Genomic DNA, 19,221 nt, shown 5'->3' with positions numbered 1-19,221 from the left:
GCTGGCATTTTCTTATTAAAAAACAAAGGCTTTGCTAATTAACTGTAGCAAACATATTAATGCGATAAAATATTCAGACTTTATACTATCAGGTACCCACTCGAGCTGGTTTGGAAGCACCTTACTACCGGAAACCATTACTTGGTCGTTACTAACCCCTGGTGGCTGTCTGGTGGGAGTGCAGTTCTGCCTGGCTCCGAGTGGAGATATATTCAGGGTGTTACACTGAAAAATACCTTTTTTGGCACGACCAGGGTTCAAAATATTACATTAAACTCAAAAAATGCTCAGTGACTGGAAGTCCTTAATTTTAAGAAAATTATGTTGTCATTTAAGCACTTGTTTTCTATTAATTTACCTTTTTTAGTCATTTTTTGCTAATTCAACTTGTCAAATGTGTATATAGTGTAAAAGATTTTACTTACTGAAGTTTTACATTAGATAAAATAAAGACAATATGTTTACAATTGAAAAAATACAATAATTTATTAGTTATTAAATATTATTATAATAGTTATTATAATCAATTTTTATGATAATTTTCTATTATATATTAGTTAATCAAGCATATTTTGGGGCTCATAAAAACATGCCTTTATTGCTTAAAAAAATCATGGGACATGTGGCAAAAGTGCATTTGTGGAATTTGCCTTGTGCACATTACAAAATCAAAACAGTAATGTCATAGTAAAATATTTTATTATACATAAAAATGCACAAATAACACCAACAACAAAATATGCTTTTTCATCCATCTTAGCTCACATTAAATCAGCTCTCAATCTGAGAGAGAAATAGGCAATGTAGAGTTCTTAGTGTTAATATAAACATTGTCAATATCTTAGTGAATATAAACATTCATCAAAATGCACAAACTCACATACAGTAACAGAATACTGCAGCAGGGCGAAGACATTCACAGTATGATAAGAGAAAGACCACAATGAGCAAATTTACTTATGGGACATGTGCAAAATTCGCTGTCTCCCAAATCCAATCATGATCCAGTAGCAGCTGATCAAACAGCCCACATAAGCCAAAAATATTGCAAAGAAAAGAGAAAATTAAACTAATTGCTCATGAGACTTTGTACTTTTTAAGAGTGATTGTGTGCAATTTGTGTCTTAACACACGCTACAATCAGAGCATAATAGTGTTTGCAGGTCATCCTGTTTTAAAGCTCTTTGTGCATATTAGGTCATGTAGCGTGTAATTGCTCTGAGAGCATAAAGTAAAGCTGCCTGCAGTCGCGCCTCCATCAGTAACAGGTTCACATGGACCTGCATAAAAAGAACAACACATCTTAAACAGCCATTTTACTACCCCTAAGTGATAAATCCACTTGTGAAGTTCAGCAAAAAAAAGATAGGCTTCATCACAACAGTGCTATCATTGTTATGAAACCTCTACTTGAGGAATAACTTATCAAAAAAGTGTCTCTCTGAAGAGAACTACTAGAGGTTACTAAAACATTACTAGAAAATAGAAATTAATTCAACAACTTATAAAAGGAAGAGCGCGAGCATAATCATACCACTGCTGAAGCAAATGCAACTTATTAAAATATGAACACACATAAATCATCAGCAAGAAATCTCACACATCTTGTACCTTTTCCGAGTGACGGAACTGCCTCCAAAAAGAGAAGTACATTCTTGATGTGGTTTTCTCCGGGTGACAAGCTACCGTCTTAACGTACACTTTTAAACTGCGTTCCATCAGCTGGTTGACGTCCCCATAATTATAATCATCATACCTGTGTAGGCGAACAGTGACATGCAAGTGCACATTAGATTCGCATTAGAGCAATTTCAGAATTTTAACCACCAAAAGTAATGCATTTTATGTCTACCTTTTTCCTCATAATATATAATCTTCATATATAATAATTGCGAGGACTATTTTCCTTCTTATATAAGCATAACCCGAACCTAACCTTTGTTCCAAATGGGTGAATGTTCTAAGCTCGTTTCATGACTATGATGCATGCATGACTGACCTGATGCCGTAGATGCAGTGAATGTAGTTCCAGATGGCTTTGCGGAGTGTGGAGGTGTCCACATGCGAGTGCATGGCCATGGTGTGATAAGTGAGCGCACACACCACCTGAAATTTCTCATCCAGAAGCTGTGCCATCTCTCCATACAGCCTGTTCATAAGAGAGAATCCGTGATCTTCCCATGAATAGTCCTGAAAGCACAAAATCATACACAAAGATCACATTATAACCAGTGCTGTTATTGTTGACTTAGATGATTAAAAGTAGTTTTTTTTTTTAATGTTGTGCTTCTAATTAATTAATTAATTACTACAACAGTACATGAATAATACTACAATAACACTGGATGTAATAGCACTGTTTAAATTACATATTATTTACTTCAGCAAAATTAATGTCTTCTGCTCACAACTGTTCTCTTTAACACTGTGAGAATATTTAAGAGTACTGAACCTGAGCTCTCATGGTTGGGGGGGCCTGCACTCCTCTAGGACTAAAATCCTGGTAAGTAAAATCTGCATCCACAACAAACCGTGAGAAACAATCAGGAAGGACACACCGCTGAACTGTACAGGAAAAAAGGATGAAAAAGGTCAGGCAGTGAAGAAACAGGTAACAAAAAAAGATGTGAAACATCCATTACAACGCATTTAAAATCACAAAATATATTCAATGTTATAAAATTTGCCCAGGAAGGCCCAAACTTTTACTTGGTGGCAGCCAAAACAAATGTTCAGCAGCTACAACAGAAGACCAGTTTGCCACAGGAGAAACCCTGCCCCTGGGTGTATTGAATTATGTATATGTGTGTTCATACCATCAGCAGGTTCCAGCAAACTCTCAGTCCTTTCTCTTTCAAAGCAAGTAACCATCTCTTCTTGTGTAAACTCTTCACCTTGCTGCTGAACTTTCCTCATCTTCTCCATCAAAAGCTTGACCTCGTTCACAGCCTCAGACCACTGCGCACAGACACATTAAAGAGATTTATCTGGGCAAAACAAAGTAAATATTCTCTTTTACTTGTGATTAATAAATCAGTAACAGTTCAATACCTCTTGCTGATTTCTGCTCTCGTCTCGGGCAGAACAGGACTCTGCGGGTGAACACATTTGGACAGACTCATCTCCAGACTGCTCAGGCTCTGGGAGAATACCACAACCCCAAACAAATGAGGCTAGAGAGTGGGCATGGCTCATCAAAACAATAGCCTGAATCAGTTCTGCCAGGGACCACCGAGCCTCTGCACCCGGACAAACTAACTCCTGTAAATATGTAAGATTGTAAGATTTTTTTTTTTTTTTTTTTACATTTTTAAAAGATTCTTAATTCATAAATGAGTAGTATTAGAAAAAATACAAATTTAAAAAAAAATTTTTTTTGCAATAATGAGTTTTTTTCTGTTATAAACTTAAATGAATCTATAGTGCTTAAAGGGGTGGTTCATTGCAATTTAACTTTTTTAACGTTAGTTAGTGTGTCATGTTGCTGTTTGAGCATAAACAATATCTGCAAAGTCATGAAGCTTAAAGTTCAATGCAAACTGAGATATTGTCTTTTAAAATTTTAGCTTACAAAATCAGCTGATAGGGACTACAACAAGTTACTTGTGTGACATCACAAACCCAGAAAAACCCCCTCATCGGGAAAAGGCAGCAAAAGCCCTATTTGGACGGGACTAGTTTTACAGGGGGTCGTTAGAGAAATCTGCGTTTCACAGACGTACTTGGTGATTTTAATCCCGTCCGAATCTGCCACGTCTGTGTTTTTCTCACACAACCTCTGAGAAAACTAATCCCGTCCGAATGCGAATGTCTGTGATTGCCGGTGATATTTTCACAACGCGTTTCCTTGTGTGTTTTGGCCAACGTGAATAACCGTAGATGCTCTTACCGCGCGGATGTTTGATATATTTGCTTAGCAGCAAAAAAAAAAAAAAAAACCGAATAATAAAATCAAGAGCAAGATCACGTAAACTCTTAATATCGGCTATTATAATATCAACATCAGGTAAGATTACTCACGTTTATTTATGTACTCAGTTACAGGATGTTTTAATTAAATTTAATAAAAAAACAAAAAACAAACTAAAAGGAAAACAAGTTAAACTACAGGAACCACAAATTAACATGGTTTTGTTATACTAGCCATTTAGTATTTATTGTGTAATAATACTAAGGCAATCATTCTGAATGAATGCAATGCGCGCATACAGTGCGTGATCTCTGTGACGCCCAGATGCACAAATCAGACCCTCCCACCTCTGTAATAAACACAGAGATGTTAGTCCCGTCCGAATTGGTACATAAAAATCACAGACGTCAGGTGGTAAGAATCGAAACTCAAACGTAGTTTAGAAAACTAGTCCCGTCCGAATAGTGCTAAAGGAGGAGAGGCCACATGTGCTGCTTTAGAGAAGAGGAAGAGAAAACTAGAGGAACACAATCAACACACACAAAAAAAACAGTGAACCACCCCTTTAATGGCTATCTGTAAAATGTGCTGCAGAACAATCACTTAGAGCATTAACTTACAAAGCATTATACTGAGATAAACTCACAACAGGGAAGATGGCACAAGCAGACAACAAAGGACAACACAAATAAAACAACAGCAATAGCAGTAGGCATAGATAAGTTAATTGTACAATTCACTGAATTTGTCTTTATTTTTTTGTATGAGCAGTTTTACTACATTCACTTTAGTGAATTGATTCAAAGATCAAATAAAGGATTAAAATCAAGAACTCAAGGATGTATTCTAACTCGTATCTTTAATTTCTTTAACAAAATGCTGCAAGTGTCTCTGCTCATACTTGTATAAATTTGTAGTTTCTAGATGTACTAGTTAGTGATTGCAGCTATCTAGTATTTAATTTAAAAAAAAATCAGTTTGAGGATGATTTTTCCTTTTCTGATCTTAAATTTATATTGTGTGTCCAATGTCCAAAGCTTCTTTGTGTTAGCAACTTGTAATGGAGCTGTATACCTTTTTAAAAGGATTACTTGACTGTCTACTTTAAATTTACACTTGTCGCTTAGAAATGATGGCTTCAAACTAGCTTCCCCAACCCTGATGATCTGTGTTATTTACCTGTATATGTTCCTGGGTGATGATCCAGGGTCTGTGTGCAAGCAGTTTGTTGAGTGTCTGCAGGTGCTGTATTTTGGGTGGTGCACAGTGAAGTCCTCCAAGCCAGGACTTATCTCCGCCAGCTAGCAGAAAAGCAGAGCTGTGATGCTGCACCAGGTACGAGCACTGGTGACGTGCAGACGCCTGCACAGACACAGAAAATTACTGTTGTGTATATTATAAACATATACTCATTTGTGTATATTTGAAACTTGCAATCTAAAGGTCCCAAAATAAAATATATGTCTCTTTCCTTACCAGTATGATTATAAAATGTCTCCATGGCAGAGGTAGAGGGCCATCCACCTGAAGCAAGGCATTCTGTGTTCGCAGGAAACAGGTCAGGTAGGTTGGATGTAGCCCCATCATCATTTTGACATGGTCCACGCGTCCTTCTGACAACAGAGCCTCTGACATCACCTGTGCTGCCCCTTCCTCTAGAATCTGAACCAAACATATATGCAGGGAACTAATTTTTGTTCTGTAAATACTGCCAACAATACTATATCTATCATATAAAGATGCACTTTTACTGCTGCTCAGCAAAAGTTTACAGACAAATTCAGTCATTTCAATAGGAATCCGAGCATTCTGGAGTTTCAATTGAGGGCGAAAAAGTTCCCCGCACAGATTTCGCTCATGTTTAAGATGCTCATGTGAATTTGTCATGCTGAGAAACAGTAAGACTTCTGTGAGCAGTGTTTCAAATGTCACTTCATGATATTCACATCACATTATTAACTATTTCCAGTAAAATTTTGCATTCATTTGATGTGAAGACAAATACCACAAACACACGTTATAAAAACAACACACACCTCTTCAATTTGGATAAAGGCACTGGACTCAGAGGGCAATGCCTGGCGAAGGTCAATTTCTGCTTCCTCCTGAGAAAAAGAAAGGGTGACAACAGACAGCAATAAAGATATACAAAATATAAAGCACTCTTCATCAACATTCATCATGTTTGGTTGACGGCATAGGTGGAGCATAGGCTGGGCCTTCCCCTTTCCACGTACGGGTACTTGAGGCAAAAATGCCATTTAATTGGACAAAAATGTGCCTGCACAAACAAATATAATCTATTACGTCAGTTGCTAACAAAGTGAATATGAATAGACTAGACAGTGTAGATTGCGGCGTTAAATATCTGCTCATGTTGAGCCATATTTTATTTTAGGCGTTTATTCAGTGTTGCGCATTTTAACCAATCACACACAATTCTGTTGAGTTTAAGAATGCAATGGCAAAACAGAAGCGTTCAGATGAGTCCTCGCTGAAACTCATCAATTTCGCTGAAACTCATCAATTTCGCAATTTTGACTCTTGCGAATTCCCTCATCATAAACAACAAAGCGCAGATGTATGTACACAGTAAGAGATTCCTTTCACAGTTTATACAGCTTTAGTGATTATAAAGTTTTTTTGTTTTTTTTTGAGAGTGCTTAAACTCACGATAGATCAATGTTAGTGATAATGTTTGAATAATCATGGAAATGAAACATTATATAATTATAAATTTCTGACGTTATTATTAAATTGTAATCTCGTTAAATACAAATTAAGTCCCAATAAAAAAAAAAAATGTGTTACCCTATGACACCCATGTAGGTTCTTGACAAAAAAGACTGTTTATGATGTTTAATACACAGTGGCGGAGCCAGGATGTTTTCATAGGGGTGTCCAGGGAGGGGCCAGCAACCAGTCTGAGATTGCACAGAAATCTTCATTATTTCAATATAAAAATATGTTTGATTATAATTTATTGGACTGTTTTCTGTTTTAGTGCCTAAACACAACTGAGTACAATTAATTTATACTTAACTGTAATTGAGAAAATTGTGAATTACATCAAGTAATACTGAGTGAACATGACAATTTTTATATTATTCCTCACCTCCAGGTATTTTAATAAAGGGGGTCACTATATCTTTATTGCTGATTCAGCTTCTAGAAACTCCCAAATGCTTGGCCGAAGTCAAGTCATAAATGACAGAATATAAAATTAGTTATTTTATGCATTTTAATTTTCGCTTATTTTCTAGTATAAGTGCACCGTGCTCACATTTATTTGTGCATTAAATTACAAATAAAAAATATATATCATCTTGTGCCTTATAATCTCGAATTGCAGAATATATTTTGGCACATGCGTTTGAGAGAAGTTCTTGTGTGCTCAGTACATGCAGTTTGTAGTTTTAATCGCATTGTTGGTGATTTCATGACGCAGCTGACGACAGAGGCATGTAGCCTTTGCTCAAAGTTTATTGCGCTTATGATAAAGTGGTATAGAGCGAGCACCACATATTTGCGTAGTGTTGATGTGACAGGGACGTGTGTTTTACTGGCACATAGTCTAACAACATCTCACCAGACCGCAGTTCACAGTTGTTTGTCTGACGCTGAGGTGAAGCTCAAGTGTGCGTCTGAAAATTCTCCCGTTTGATGTGGTCATAAAGAGAAACGGCAGTTCCGCATTTAAATAAATGCATTTCTTGTCAAGAAAAAAAGGGACAAAAACTGCAATTTTGACTGGGGTGGCCAAAGGGGTGTCCACGGCCGCCACCTGGTCCCGCCCCTTTTAATACATTTGCCTGTTTTTAGCTTTACCCTTGGGGCAGGTTCACATCCTCCTATGGTTGAAGGGTTTAACAGATTCCCTAAATAGAACAACTGGATACCTAAATGAACATCGCTAGCTAAAATGGACCTTTATCAAGACTTTAAACTTCATCTGCGAGGCGTATAAACAGACAATACTAGACGCCGCTCACCGACACAGACATAAGTGACTCGATCAGACCGGATAAATGAACTCACCTTCATCTGACGAATATAAGTGTTCAGAAGTCTCAGTTTTAGGACAATACAGATGATGAATAGTCTCAGAGGGTTTGAGCTCTCTCTGTCTTCATTGCGTCTAGAGTTTGACTTCTGGAAAGCAGGAAACGGCACGGAGAGGAGCAAGGAAGGGGGCGTGGCGTACGTGAACACACAGCCCCGGACTCTTGCATCACCTCTCAGGCGCAGCATGACGCAACCCGCCGGTAACGGAGATCAGAGCTTTTTGCTCCAGCTGTGAACGGATGTACTGTGTTGATATCATGTATGATCTGCCCTTTTGATTGTGCTGTATGGACCGATCATCCTGTCATAGCTGAGGGCCTGATACCGATCATCTTGTCATAGCTGAGGGCCTGATACTTTTAGGGTTATAATAATAAAACAATGTGCAAGTCTTGACGCTTTCATGGTTGGTGAAATGGAAGTGGATAATTGATCATTTTGGAAATATTATATTCTTAAATCTGTTTGAGACATTTTTTATTATTATTTTAGGCAGAAGCTCATTACAATACAGATAATTTTTGGCAGCTGTTTATGTCGATTCAAGTTGGTGTCATGGGTTCCTCGCAGGGTTCAGCATTATCTCTTCAAAGGTGTTGGATCATCTATAGTCTTTCTGTGAGGCTGGATCCACACTGGAGCAGGCGCAATCTCTAGTTACCTCGAGATAGGCATCCCAGGGTAGGAGCAGATAGAAAAGAATTGGCATAGCTGCTGTTAATAATGTTTAAAGCAAAACATATGTTTGGGAATTTTATCTGATCTTACTGGGAACAAGCCTGATATTGAGATTCATTATTCAAGTGCTTGGCAGAAGAGATGTGTCTTTAATCAAGATTTAAACAGAAAGAAAGTGTTTTAGCCATGGGCCGGACATTATCAGGAAGGCTATTCCAGAGTTTAGGACCCAGATGGGAAAATGATATCCCTCCTTTTGTGGACTTAGATATTCTAGGTACTACTAAAAGTCTAGAGTTTTGTGACGTTAAAGAGCATGATGGATTATAGGGCATTAGAAGATCAGTTAAATATACAGAAGCTAAACCATTTAGTGCCTTATAGGTCAGTAGCAATATTTTGAAATCAATACAGAACTCAGTAGGTAACCAATGTATGATCTTGATAAAATTAGAGTAATATGATCATAATTTTTTGACTTGGTAAGAAGTCTAGCAGCTGCATTTTGGACTAAATGTAGCTTGTTTATTGATGATTCCGAGGCAACCAGCTAGAAGTGCATCACAGTAATCTAGTCGAGAGGTCATGAATGCATAAAATATCCTAGACAGATAACACATTCTGTAGCTTAGCAATGTTTCTGAGGTAGATGAAGGCTATTTTTGTAACATATGAAATTAGATTTTCGAAAGATGAGTTGCTGTCTAATTTAACACCCAGGTCTTTAACTGCAGATGAAGACATGATAACAGTACATCCTTCTAGTTACAAATTTTATTTTGAGAGTTTCTGTGTTCAGGTTTTTGGTAATACCTAAGTCTTGTCTGAATTTAATAGAAGAAAATGACTGGTCATCCATTGTTTTCTATCTTCAACACATTCTGTCAACTTGGATAGTATAGAAATTTAATCCAGTCTTGATGAAATATTTAACTGAGTATCATCGGCATAGCATGTTTTATGATAATGTTGCCAAGTGTCACCATGTATATTAGAAATAACAGAGGGCCTAACACAGATCCTTGCACCACCCCATAATTTACTGATGTTAACTTGGATTTTTTTAACCATTTAAGTACACAAAATGGTAAATACGATCTAAACCACCGTAATGCATGTCTTTGAAAACCAGTGTAATTGTGCAATAGTGTTGACTCTAAGATCAAGTAAAACTAGTGTTTAGACACATCCTTGGGCAGAAACTGGAAGTAATTTGTAATTTTTACTAATTTGTAAATATATATTGTAATTTATATATATATATATATATATATATATATTTTTTTTTTTTTTTTTTTTTTTTTATTGGACATAAATGGAAGCCTTGAAATGAGTCTGTAATTTTCCAATTTATTTGGATCAAGTTACAGTTTCCTAATGAGAGGCTTAATAACTGCCATCTTAAATGGTTTTGGAACATGACTGAGAGATAGAGATTAATCAATAATATTGAGAAGAGGCTCTTCTGCTATAGTTAACAACTCTTTCAATAGTTTAGTTGGAAGGGGATCTAGTAGACATGATGTTGGTTTAGATCATGATGTAATGATTAGTTTATTTAGTTTTTCTTGTCCTATAGTTGTAAAGTGCTATAATAATTCTTTAGGGGCAGTAACAGAGGCTGGATCATAAAACGCAGTCAAAGGTTATACATTTAGTATTGTATTTCTATTAGTTTTTATTTTCTTGGTGAAGAAATTCATAAAGTCATTACTACTAAACTGTGATGTCTGTTCACTTGTTAGTCTAGGGACTGGATTGTTTTGTTTATTTTGAAAGTGAAAGTGAATTTGTACTCTGCATTTAACCAACCAAAGTGCATACACACAGCAGTGAACACACACACACACACAGAGCGAACAAACAACTGGAGCAGTGGGCTATGAGTTTTCTATGAGATTGTGGAAATTTTTTTTCAAAAATTTGTAGCGGGATATGCTTTCTTTCCATACAATTTTAAATACCTCTAAATGGGTTTGTTTCCATTTGCACTCTAGGTTACGAGTACCTCTCTTTAGAGCCTGAGTATTACTGTTGTACCATGGTGCAGTATTTTTCTCTCCAACCCCTTCCCCTTTTTAATCTGATGGGTGCGACAGTATCTGATGTGTTAGAGAAGATCGTGCCCATACTGCTAATCATTTCATCTAGTTCATTTGTGTATATAGACACACTGAGCAGCTGAGACAGATCAGGAAGGTTATTTGTGAATCTATCTTTAAAGTGGTCAAACTGGAACATGGTTGCTGGTCATTGAATTAATACCTGGCTCAAACCAGCTAGGAACCATAATAGGTCAATTTGCTTAGCCTCAGAAACCATGAAAAAACTAAGTAAGGTTTAAAACAGAACAGCCTCAACTATATTAAATAAAGGTTATTGGTCTACCATTGAACACAAAAATTACAGCTCTGTTGTATCCAACAAAAATTCTTAAAGAAGGTCTTAAAGAAAAAAAGATGGAGAACTATAGAGAAGACTCTATACTGTAGCTGATGAGAGAAAGCCTCAATTACTTAATCTACAACCTTTCATTACTGCTATTGTTATATAGCTTTAGCTGCTATACAGACACAGACCCTTATGCTTACACTGTACATCCCTCTGTACATGGGGCTCCTTTAATAATTATACTGAATATTTCCTCTTATGTAACATTCCACTGAAGTGAAATCAAGCATAAAGCACAGCTGTTCGACACACACAAACAAGGACACAGACACAAAATGGGATTTTATTTAATTATCACAAGCTGTACATTTAGCACTTTCCGAGTCAGTGAATGTTTGCCTGTGAGTTATGTGTGTGAGTTGTGTCTGTTTTTGTGTGTGCTTCATGGAGTGTTTTATTTGATCAAGTTATCAAACCTTTACACATTTATTTCAAGTCCAATCTTATATTAAATTACTATTATATATATATTTCATATATAAAATAATATTTCCAGGGCAAAATCTGGAAGAATATGTTTGAGAAAGGTAGAGTGAAGAAAAGCGAAGATGGAATGAAAACTTTACTGGAAGTGAAGACATTGCATGTGAAGATCTTCTAAGACCATACGGGTAGATTTTTACTCAACGCACACAGGGTTTTATTAGTGGGGGTGGCTGTTTGAAAATCGACAACTTCGGTTTTTGTAAGCATGGTCAAGTAAACCATGGTCACCATCGCAATCAGTGCTCCATCCCCATGGACAATAGTGATGAAGGGAGAATAGCCGAAAGAAATGGAGTGGAGGAGAGAAACTTAAGGTCAGAGGTCACAGGAGGTGTTTTTTACAAGAAAAGAAAGTGATGGCAGTGTGAGAATTAGATGTTGGTGCCTTCTCAAACAATCTTGTTCTCCAGGGCAGCGATCCTTTTCGTCACAGCTTCCAGTGATGCTGTTGTCAAGGAAATAATGTAATAGTAGCATCCTAACCAACATTTTTAATGCCCCATACATTCTGATGCTTTATACATTTTTGTCTATACCTACACATTTTTCTTTTAGGCATGAGTCAATACTATATTTCTGGTTATTTGGATAAGCCAATAATGATTTCAATTTTTATGGATTATAACCAGTAAATGACCAATATTTTATACAAAATATTTTTGACTACTTATACAAATAGGTGAAAACGAGCATGCAATATTAGATCTGCAATATTGGCAGATATATATCCATTAAACCCAATAATATGGTTCCACTATATTGTACACACCCTAATTTCTGTACATTTGTTTTTAATTCTCATACTTTGAGTCCAGATGTGTTTTTATCTCAAAACCTTGTTAAAAAGGCACATCTCACCTCTCAGCATTCTGTAAGTCAGTATTGATATTGAACACAATGTGTAGAGTACATTTTTAACCTGAACACAGGAAAGGATATGTTTCTTTGTTAATGCCTGTAGCGCCTCCTCCACTTTTTTCTGGAACTTGACAAGGGAATTACATTCACAGGGATCTTCCTCTGCAAGTAACAGGACAGCAAAAACAAACTCAGTTGATGAAATGCTAGTTTGAAGGTCATATTCGTGTGTGTGTGTGTGTGATTTGATTTACCCTGACAAACATTGATTTGCAGCTTCTTGGCAATTTGGTTCATGGTTTTGAAGTCAGCCGTGTAGAAGTAATGGTCAACGACAGGTTCAGAGGCAATTTCTTTCAACTCATCCTCAACAGCATTGCCAACACCCACAGCATACATCTTAAAGCCTAAAGCACAGACACAGCACACTCTAAAACACTCAGAACTCGGACACATTGCTCTGTGCATTGCATTTTTGTGTGTGTGTGCTTTCCTAACCATTCTCCTTGGCCTTCCTGGCAGCATCTCCAATGTAGTCTTGTGACCTGCCATCAGTGAAGACAATACCGACCTTTGCCACTCCAGGTCTGGCCCCCTGGCTAGGACTGAAGCTATTTTCCACTATGAAATTGAGGGCCTGGCCCGTCATGGTTCCCCTCTCCATATAGTCCATCTTTTTCACTGCTTCTTTCAAGGCCTTTTTGTTGTTATAGCGTCCAAGGGGGAACTCCTGCTTCACAGTGCTGGAATACTGCACCAGTCCCACATGGGTGTTTGTCTCTGACACGTCCAGTTTGTCGATGATCATGTTGATCCATTTCTTGACCAGCTCGAAGTTCTCTGGTCTTACACTCTTGGAGCCGTCGATCAAGAAGACCACATCTATGGCTGCGTTACTGCAAGCTGGGATAAGAGAGACAGAGGATGTTTATGGTAACTCATGAGTTTCCTAACTGGGGTCCTGGAACCCCTAGGGGACCACGAGAGGGTGCTGGGGGTCAACCAAAAAATTTGAGAGAAAGAAACTAAATTATTATGTTCTTCTTTTCTCAGTATCAATAAATGGGTCTATATGAAAAATATAAAGCAGCCTTTAAAATTTGTCATTTAGTCATATATATATAGTAGTTTGTTTATTTTGCTCAGAGTGAATGTGTTTGGTAAGTAGTACTGTGAAAGATAAAATGTCTCTTGGCCATTAAGAATACGATTCATCTTTAAAGCAGGGGTTGTATATACAGGACATCAAAAATGGCACATGGCTATGAAGTCTTTTACTTAAGTCTTTGACACTTACCCAACATTCATTCATACTCACCGCTGCATGATCGGCCGTCGCCCTGAAGTGTATGTCCCTCTCTGCAGGCACACTTGAAAGATCCGGGTGTGCTGATGCAAATGTGCTCACAGTCATGATCGCCTGTCGCGCATAGGTCCGACACAACCGCTACCATGAATGTAACACACACACACACACCGGGTGGGGGAAGGAAGGGTTAGCGAGGAGAGAATTATTCTATGTGAAGTGGGAACTGAAGAAAATCAATGCGTTTTAACAATCCGCTGCACTCAAATGAACAGCAAATATTTAAAACACACAGAAATATATCAGAGACCCAGGCACCTGAGGTTTTCACAAACATAAAAGTTTTAGTGTTAGTCTCAATGTTGTTTGTCTCAGGCGGCTGCTGCTCTGATTCAGACTTTCTACTGCATTGGTTCTCAGCCTTTTAAGGTTTGAAATTGGGTGAAAACTCTCTAATATCAGCAAGCTGAGAACCACTGCACTACAGCGACTACAATCACATCTGTGGTTACACATGCTTTTACTCCCTCCCCCAAAGAACTGAGTGCTATGGAGCATCAAGCACAGGGTGGAGATCTATGCCTGGAGGTGAGATTAATAATGACATGCCCGATGCATACTCATACCCTCTGTTGTATATACACCTTTAAATTCAACAGCCATGGTGAGGACAGTCTCCAGACCTCTATTCCCTCCCCTATCTTCCTCTCCCTCTCCTCCTTCCTCTTACCACAGAAGGCCTCCTGGAACTTCTTGGTGAGCTTCTCAATGAGGCTGTAGCTCTCCACGTAGTCTACGTGATCCTCGAGAGGCTCGCTGGCCATCTGTCTGAGCGTGGTCATGTCCACGCGACCCACTCCGGTGGCGAATATCTCAATGCCGGCCTCCCGCGCCTTTGCTGCAATGTTTTGGATGTTGTCCTGCGGTCTGCCGTCAGTCACAATAATGGCCACCTGTAAATATTTAACAATGACATTTTTTCTAAAACTGGTTATTTGTTCACATAATAGTAGATTAATATGTTTGCATGTGCCTAATTTATCCATTATGGATTACATAATGCAAGAAGCATGTTTAAGGGGCTTAACATTGTTAATGATGCCAATATGGTGGTTTTATGGTCTGACCTTGCTGATGTCAGGGGATTTGCGTGCTCCCTCGGCTTCGCTGAAGGCCACGTTCATGGCAAACTGGATAGCGAGGCCGGTCATGGTACCGGTGGACAATGGCTCGATCTTGGACACGGCCTTTACCAGCGCTGCCTTGGTTTTGTGGGACTTCAGAGAGATCTCGTTCTTCACCCGACTGGCGTAGTTTACAACACCCACGCGAGTAGCATCAGGCCCAACGTTCAAACCGTCTATTACTTTAGTCAGAAAGACCTTGACCTGCTCAAACTCCGCGGGGCGGACGCTTCGAGAGCTGTCGATGATGAACACCACATCAGTGGGTTTGGTGTTACACAAGCCAGCAGCTGGAAAGAGAACGAATGAAGAGAGTATGTAAATATGTGTGAACACATGGAGAACAAAAGTCTCTTATGATTATCAATGCTGCATTTATTTGCTCAAAAACGCAGCAAACTGTAATATTGTGAAATATTATGAAAATTTAAATCAACTCTGTTCTATTTGAATATATTTTTGTGATGACAAATGCTGAATTTTCAGCAGCCAATAATGCAGCTTTCAAAGTCACATGATACTCCAGAAAACATTCTTATAGGCTGATTTGGTGCTCAAGAAAATTCTTTTTAATTATTATTATCAGTGTTAAACGTTGTGCTGCTTAATATTTTTGTTGAAACTATGGTACTTTTTCCCCCCAGAATAAAATATAAAGTTCAAAAGAACAGCATTTATTTGAAATAAAAATCTTTTTGTAACATTGTGAATGTCTTTACTGTCACTTTTGATGGATGTAATGCATAATTGCTGAATGAAATATAAATATTGTTGTAACACTGAATGTCTTTACTGTCAATTTTGATTAATTTAATGCATCTTTTCTGATTGAAAGTTTTCATCAAAAAAAAAGAAAAACAAAAAAAACTTCCTGACCCCAAATGTTTCAATGGTATTGTACAAATTGGGGTAAGGGAAGGAAAATGAGAGTGAAAAGCCAGACTGCAGTCTGCAGGTAACTCAATAAATGTACAGTGTTGGTCGTTCTTATAATAACTCCCATTGATTATACATTCAGCCTCAGGTATGCGTAGACACACTCTCACACAGTACAGGGCCTCTTTGTGTACAAATGTAGTGACATTTGAAACCTTAATACACGTTATGTACAACCACTGGAAACATAAAACTAACTACACACTTGATTGAAGTTTCTCTAGTATTTTTTAACACATATACCGGTTGCACTTTATTTTATAGTACGTGTACTTACATGTACTTATAGTGTGCTTGCAGTGTATTTATCAAAGAAAGTTCTGGAAACACAAGGTAACTACATGGGTTAGGGTTAGGTTTAGGGGTAGGTTCAGGGTTAGTCCTAGTTATTACAAAGTTATTGTAATTACTATAATAAGTACATACTATGTACATGGGGAACAGTACTGTAAAATAAAGCGCTACCCATATACCTATGCAAAAAAAAATAATAAATAACACCTTTCTAGATTCTCTAAGCATACCTTTAGAACATAGAAATTATCTTGAGACCAAGAGGAGATAATGTAATTCTACACAGAGGTTCAAATTAGAAAAATGCTAGATATAGAAAAATTAAGGCTTCAGATTAAACACTTTTCGAGGTCAAAGGTCACATATTTGATTAACATTCAACGCTATGATCCAAACTATTGTATTGAAAATACAGGCAAATATATTTTTTCTAACCCATGTGACAGCTCACCCAAAATTAAATTCCTGTCATCATTTACTCACCTTCAAGTTTTTCCAAACCTGTTGATATTTTTTATTTTATTTTATTTTTTCTGTTGAACACAAAAGAAAATATTTTGAAGGATGTTGTTAACCAAACAGTTGCTGGTAGCCATTGACTTCCACATCTTTTGTGTTCAGCAGAGGAAAGAGAGTCATACAGGTTTGGAACAACAATGACAAAATGTTCATTTTTGTGTGAACTATCCCTTTAAATCCTGCTGGTTGACCTTCCTTCCTTCCTTTATTATTATTTATTTACTTATTTTCATTTGCATGCTGTTCTTTGTAGTTATTACTATGTAGCATGCAGGTCAACCAGCACTAACCAGCATGCATTTCCATGCCTTTTCAGCAAGTAACACATCTACATCGAACCAGGCAGACTGACTGATTAGTTTACAGATAGACAGCCTCATTTTGTGAGTTAGGAGGTAGTTTGCCCTTCGTTAAATATTCACCAACAAAACATTAATCCTGTTGGTATTGGGTATCCAGTGATAAATTCATGACATTGATAGATCTGTTAATAATGATGCAGTCTGTTTTCTTACCCATAGCAGCAGCATTTCTCAAATCAATGGAGGCTTGAGCTCCCAGGATGCATAGCAGCATCACAAACCCCAGCAATGCCATACTGTAATGCGGCGTGAGTTCTAACGACCTGCTCGACAACCAGAGAGAGACTGATTCACAGAGAGAGAAACGTACAGGTTATCAACACAAATACACACTGAGGTTTCAAGACGCCGCCCTCAAATCCATCTGCCCGAGGTGAACAGGCTGTTTTTGGTGGGAGGGGGATACCTGCTCCGAAAATCCTAGAGTTTGGGGAGGAAAGACAAACACACCTTGATCTGTGTATATGTTTGTGTAAGAGAAACCGAGTTCATTTGGAGACCTAGGAGGGGTTGAACTAAAAAAAAACATTAAGATGAATCCTGTCTTTTCTGGGCACTTTTCCTCTCAAATTAATCTCACACACGCAGGGATTTATGCAGGAAGCCTCAGTGGCTGATCCAACACAGATGCTTCTGTTCTGACTATGTGTACGTGTACGTCTGTGTTTTTCTACTATATGCACCATGCAGTGTCTAGTTTGTCCGTTGGGAAATGCGAGTATCCACAAGAGCAGGTGTCATTGTCAGTGCGTCAGATAAAAGTTGGGGAACTTTTATCACACTTATTGTGATACAGCATTTCTATTTGAGGTGTAGGCCACATTATCACCTATAAGTACAAAATAAAGATTTCTTTCACAATTTTCTGTCACAGTCAAGACTTTCTTTTTTTTTGATAGAACATGAAAAGAGGTATTTTGCCGAGCGCCCCACTGAAAATGAATGGAGACCACAGCTGTTAAGCAAGATTATCAGTATATGACTTTGATTTCAGTCAGTTCCTCACAAAAAGCTTATTGTATCATGAAAGTTACTGCACAAATGTTATGACAATTTTTTTTTCACCATCCACTTTAACTGTTAAGAAGAAAGCAGCTGAAACATTCTGCTTCTTTCTCTCCTCCAAAAAGAACATCAAATGAGGTTGGAACGACATAAGGGTGAGTAACCCTTTAAAGCTGCTTGCGTAGTACACAGGAGCACTCCAAAAATAATTCCCCGGTAGTCCTGTTTGTCTATGCAAATGTGGAGCGTGTGTTTATTTTATATTTTTCATAATACAGCAATAAAGTTTTCTGAAAACACATGGTTTCTCCTGCACCCATCCATCCCCAACCTGCCAAAAAAAAAAAAAAAAAACATGTGAGGTGTGCCAATGATTTTGACGAGAACATTAAAGGTTTTTTTTTTTTTCTACCACCATCTGTACCACACTATAGCATGTTCAAGTCTCCTGGAAAAAAGGCTTGAGCTCTTTATAATTGTTTTTGGGATATAAAAAATGTGTAGCTATAGACCAAATGAAGTGGAAACTAAAGTATATGGAACACATTTTAAGGATATAAATATTTTAAATTCTTTATATATATATATATATATATATATATATATATATATATATATATATATATATATATATATATATATATATATATATATATATATATATATATTTGCCATGCATCGAGGATGATGTGAAGATTTGAATTTTATGAAATTATATCAAGTCATTCAAATGGTTATTACAAGGATTCGATTTCCCATCTTTTCTAACCCAAACAGCTTCAAGTTACTTTATCATAATCGTATAACCAGATCTAGCTTCTGGCTTGTGACCTAATGATAAGCCATGCTTCCCTTGCCAGTAAGGACACAATAATCAGAAACACATAAATCAATTAATTACTTTTAATGTGTAAAAACAAAGTTGTAAGCATAGCCAAGCCTGTTTGTGTTGCATGTGGTTGTTAGCATGCGTGTGAATATTTGTGCTTAATATATGTGGTTTAAACCCAAATGTTTTTTTTTTTCTGTCATAAAACCATGCCTAAAGCATGCATTCATTTTAAGCCTCATGATAGGTAGGGGGGGTGTCTCCTGCTTTCATCTTGACAGCCTCATCATAAGAAGGGAGCTTCACCTGTTAGTCAAAAACACAACAAATATCCAAAT

General features: G+C 37.4%; 3 protein-coding genes across 4 annotated transcripts in view; all 3 read right to left on the bottom strand.

Moving 5' to 3' along the window:
* Positions 1-682: 682 nt before the first annotated feature.
* LOC113062111 (sestrin-2-like) lies at positions 683-8,206 on the bottom strand. The gene is made up of 10 exons (XM_026231715.1): positions 7,949-8,206; positions 5,947-6,015; positions 5,387-5,572; positions 5,090-5,272; positions 3,052-3,261; positions 2,817-2,958; positions 2,453-2,565; positions 2,000-2,190; positions 1,612-1,756; positions 683-1,280 (listed from the first exon to the last, which is right to left on the bottom strand). Exons 1-10 carry the CDS (start codon positions 8,159-8,161, stop codon positions 1,194-1,196), a joined length of 1,539 nt encoding a protein of 512 aa, XP_026087500.1. The 5' UTR covers positions 8,162-8,206; the 3' UTR covers positions 683-1,193.
* A 3,068-nt stretch (positions 8,207-11,274) lies between these two features.
* On the bottom strand, positions 11,275-18,591 carry LOC113062110 (cartilage matrix protein-like). Of its 2 annotated transcripts, XM_026231712.1 has the most exons (8): positions 17,203-18,591; positions 14,882-15,228; positions 14,485-14,707; positions 13,767-13,895; positions 12,947-13,351; positions 12,703-12,855; positions 12,530-12,610; positions 11,278-12,029 (listed from the first exon to the last, which is right to left on the bottom strand). In XM_026231712.1, exons 1-8 carry the CDS (start codon positions 17,282-17,284, stop codon positions 11,980-11,982), a joined length of 1,470 nt encoding a protein of 489 aa, XP_026087497.1. In that variant the 5' UTR covers positions 17,285-18,591; the 3' UTR covers positions 11,278-11,979. The 2 variants fall into 2 exon arrangements, with proteins under 2 accessions (XP_026087499.1, XP_026087497.1); XM_026231714.1 differs by lacking the exon at positions 13,767-13,895 and having other exon boundaries at positions 11,275-12,029.
* A 352-nt stretch (positions 18,592-18,943) lies between these two features.
* The window catches only part of LOC113062109 (lysosomal-associated transmembrane protein 5), a 5,446-nt gene continuing 5,168 nt past the window's right edge, over positions 18,944-19,221 (bottom strand). Inside the window, exon 7 of the mRNA XM_026231711.1 lies at positions 18,944-19,189. Within this exon, the coding sequence (XP_026087496.1) occupies positions 19,115-19,189 (75 nt within the window). The 3' untranslated portion in view covers positions 18,944-19,114. The remainder of the gene's footprint in view (positions 19,190-19,221) is intronic.

Source organism: Carassius auratus, chromosome 44 (genome assembly GCF_003368295.1).
Source record: "Carassius auratus strain Wakin chromosome 44, ASM336829v1, whole genome shotgun sequence".
NCBI lineage: Eukaryota > Metazoa > Chordata > Actinopteri > Cypriniformes > Cyprinidae > Carassius > Carassius auratus.
The sequence above is the reverse complement of the archived record's forward strand: the minus strand, read 5'-3'. Positions and strand labels throughout refer to the sequence as shown.